Source organism: Manacus vitellinus, unplaced genomic scaffold (assembly GCF_001715985.3).
Source record: "Manacus vitellinus isolate BGI_N305 unplaced genomic scaffold, ASM171598v3 ctg7180002219223_pilon, whole genome shotgun sequence".
Taxonomy (NCBI): domain Eukaryota; kingdom Metazoa; phylum Chordata; class Aves; order Passeriformes; family Pipridae; genus Manacus; species Manacus vitellinus.
The window spans coordinates 1-3848 of record NW_021937359.1 but is presented as its reverse complement, the minus strand read 5'-3'; the positions used below and the strand labels follow the sequence as shown (position 1 = coordinate 3848).

At 49.3% G+C, this 3848-nt stretch overlaps 1 protein-coding gene across 1 annotated transcript; it reads right to left on the bottom strand.

The window, feature by feature from the left end:
• Positions 1–322: 322 nt before the first annotated feature.
• LOC103759702 (diphthine methyltransferase) lies at positions 323–3645 on the bottom strand (the record flags this gene model as incomplete). Its single annotated transcript, XM_029962838.1, has 4 exons — positions 323–669; positions 2169–2263; positions 2955–3042; positions 3506–3645. Coding segments are annotated over 4 exons (609 nt in total), but the record flags the coding sequence as incomplete, so codon positions are not given.
• Between the last annotated feature and the right edge of the window lie 203 nt (positions 3646–3848).

The following is a 3848-nucleotide window of genomic DNA, read 5'->3' as shown; positions in this document are numbered from 1 at the left end:
GGGTGTCTGTGCAGGGCCAGGGGTTGGACTGGATGGTCCTTGTGGGTCCCTTCCAGCTCAGTGATACAGAGCTGATGCTTTCCAGCCCTGGGGTCTCTTAGAATTTAACATACACACCAAACATCACACTGAGGTTCACAATACCCATCACCACAGAAAACACTTGCATTAACAATATCCTTACTTTGTTAAGAAAAAAAATTAGAAGTCAAAAGGACTAGACTCAGAAAGCTCTCTGTCTCTTTTGCACACTGCCAAGAATATAATCTCTTTTGCCAAGAGCCACCCAAAGTTCAGTTTACAGGGCACAGCTTCTCCTACTGAACTCCAACTACTCCCCACCATCAAGAAGCCTTTTACCCCCAGCAGAGGCTCCAGCTCTTTCAAGAGGTGTGATGAAAGCACACCCGACCCTGGAAAGTAAAATCCCAAGGAACACACATCCCTAAACAAGATGCCCCCTGCCCAACACCCCCAAAGAAGATTCCCAGCCCACACAGACCTGAATACACGATATCGGTGTCCCAGTAATTAAAAGCAGCAATCCAGGCCTCAAATTTGTGAGCTTCCCACTGGCTCAGGACATGCACAGAAGGAGAAGATTCATCTATGGAGAAAAGGTTCAGCTTCCCCTCTGAATCACTGCTGATCACTCTCAAAGGACATCCACTACAGGGGATACAGGGAAAACATCAGGAATTACTGAATCGTGTTTGATTCGGCTGAACGCTGACAGGAACTGGCAGCACAGTGGCAGGAATGACACAGTCATATGATTCTTTTCAGCTTCAGCCCATCCCACCCTAAAATCAGCTGCCCCAGTGACCACCACTCCCTGATCTCATGGGGAGCCACCACTCACACCCATGGGAGGGAAGGAACCACCCTCGGCTCTGTCCTTCTCTGAGATGCAAAACTGGACTTCTCACATGCTTGAGATTACATCAGTAAACAAATTCCACGTGAAGAGTGATTTTTTTTTTCCTCCAAATTGGACTGGCAAGGACCTTTCAGAGTCTCTCCCCTCTTCTGGAGTACAAAGAAATGTTTTATTCCCCTGCTATCGAAGCACTGGCTGATCCTGACCTTTCCTGCTCTCTTCCTGTGCCACAGTACAGTTGCAGTTTCTGGACACAGTGACCTTGGAGCACTGGCAAAAGTTCTGCAATTCTCAGTGCACAGATTTTCTGACATTTCCTGACATGAACTAAGTCCCTTTTATTTAGTTGCTTGCAACTGCAGGTACTGCCCTGATGGCTCAGGGCTTCTTTCCAGTTCTACATGGAATGTTAATTACACGCTGAATCTCCCAAATTTCCACTTAAGAGATACAGGGTCACCACTTTCTACAGAGAAATTATTGGTTTCTAGGAGAAAGTATTGGTCTCTCAAGTGACAAAAGTGACAGGCTTTAAAGGCACTTTTCATCACTGCAATAATCAAATGTAAGGAAGGACAAAGTCTAGCTGGGAAATCTACTTATTCATTAAACAACATGCACAGAAACAGCTTTAATTAGCAAAACCTACTAAGTATTTGCCCTAGAGCATTAAGCAATGCCTGCCTGATCCCCTCAGTTTCCAGCCTCACACCAAAGGCACCACTCTCTGTTTGCACTCACAGGACACATTTACCTCCCCTCAAGGTACAGCTAATTCAGGGTATTTCTTGCAGTGATGCCGTTTCTGAAATCTCATGTATGAGAGTTTGGGAGGAAGGAGCCACTTCCAAATCAGTTCTCTCCTGTTTCTCACACATGTTTAAACTTCCTACATGTGCTATTAGTAGCAGTTCTTAAGCAGAACTTCACATTGAAATTTCAGCTGTTCTAAAAGCAGAGTTGAAACCAGTGGATCCATCTGCATCCCATTCCAGTCTTTCCTTTTAGCAAAGGCAACAGAAGACACGTCCCTGGCTCACCTGCTGCCATTCCCCAGAGCACAACCTCACATTTGTTGCTGTTTTAGCCTCTGCTCTTGTTACAGTGGCCACAGTACATGTCCGTGTTCCTTTGTTACCCTTGCTCGGGAAACAGCAACTTCCAGAGCAGGACCAGGGACACTGGGATGGAGAAAGTCAAAACCACTAAAGACTCATTCATCCAAGTCCTCAGCTTCTCCTGAAAGTTGTCCCCCACACACTGAGCCAGCCTTCACTCCCCTCCTCACCACTGCTCCCGTCCCGTGGACCAGTCCAAGGACAAGGCCAGTCGCTGTGCGCCGAGATCCACCCTGAAGCGTGGCTCCAACATGCAGCTGTTCTTCTACTGGAAACAAAAGGAATGGGTTAAGGCTGGGAAGACAGCAGGTCTGTAACAACGGGTGTACTGCTTATTCCCACTGCTTATTCTCTCTTTTCCAGAGACTGGTAAGCAGGAGGGTCCCACAGAACTAGATAATCACCCAGTACCAGCTGAGGGGCAGACATGCCCACACAGGATCCCACCCTTCTGCTGCCCATCTCCTACCAAACCACCTCTAAACTCTGCTTCCTCTCAGGGAATGATGAAGTGCAGGAGAAATGACAACCTGACTGTGGGATTCCCTTACAGACTTTGCTCTCTGAGAATGGTTCTGATCACTCCCTACTCACCACAAAAGAAGCCCCACTCCAACATTCCTCCTGGCTTCTAACAGCTTTGCACCTTCTGCTGTTTACCAGTTAATCCATCCTTGTTCTCGAGTGACAGTTCCAGGGTTTGTTTCTGCTCCCCTCCTGCCCCTCATCTCCCACTGTGCAGGTGGGTAGAGCCCAGCCTGACTCTCTGGTGCCATGAACGAGTTCATAGAATTTATGACAAACGTCAGAAGACAAAACAGGTGTTTAAAAAGCCAAGCAGCCTGAGAAAGCCATGGAAACCATCCAGCTTTCCTGCACACTGCTAGTAAATATAGGAATGTAGCAAATCTGGGCTAACACCAGCTACAGCAGCAGCAGGCCTTGCAGCCACCCACCTCACTTCCAGTCAGGTGGCAAAACTCCACGGCGCCTGTGGAGTTTGCAATGCCAACCATGGGATGTTCTGCAACGGGAACGTGGCACCTAAAAGACCAAATTAAAGTGGTGAATGTCCACAGTTCTTCTATTTTAGGAGGAGAGCAGAGTCATAACTTTTATTCCAAGATGCACAAGGAAAAGGTACGTGACCAAAAAGATCTCATGGTAAGAAAATCTAAGGCTCCTCACGTTGCCACAAGCCTGTGTGGAGGGGATTAGATGTAGGGGAGATGTACTATATGCCATTATACAAAAAACCGAGGTACAAAATCACTGACCAGCAACAAATGAGCAGAAGGTGCAACACAGCAATGAGGCACTCTTTGCTCACTGGAACAAACGAGAAAGTATTTCCCTCCAGCAAGTCAGGGACCATTTGGGTGGTAAATATTACTGCTGCTGCCATGCTAAGAGCCAAGAGAGATTCCCTTGGAGCCCCCGCTGTGCACCAGGCCTGGCTGGGCCAGGATGTCCAGGCTGGCACCAGCCCTGGCCCGTCCAGCGTTACCATTTGATGTCCAGGACAGCGGCCGTGTCGATGCGCTGGATTTCGGTCAGTGGGATGTAGGGCTGCTCCTCGTTGTAGTGGTACAGGTAGAGGCGCCCGGTGCGGTCACAGGCCCCGTTAGAGCTGCCTCGGGAATCGCTCTGTGCCAAACATCGGGAAGAACAGGGCGGGATTAGCCGTTCCTGCCGTTCTCCCGCGAGGAGGAGCTGGGCTGAGGCTCTCACTTTATCCCTTGAGAGATAAAAGCCACACAGCCCTGTGGGGCCGGAGGGGCCCGCTCAGCCCCACCTCGAGCCACCCCAGCGGGACAAGGCACTGACCGGGCGCGGGGACCCGCAGCACC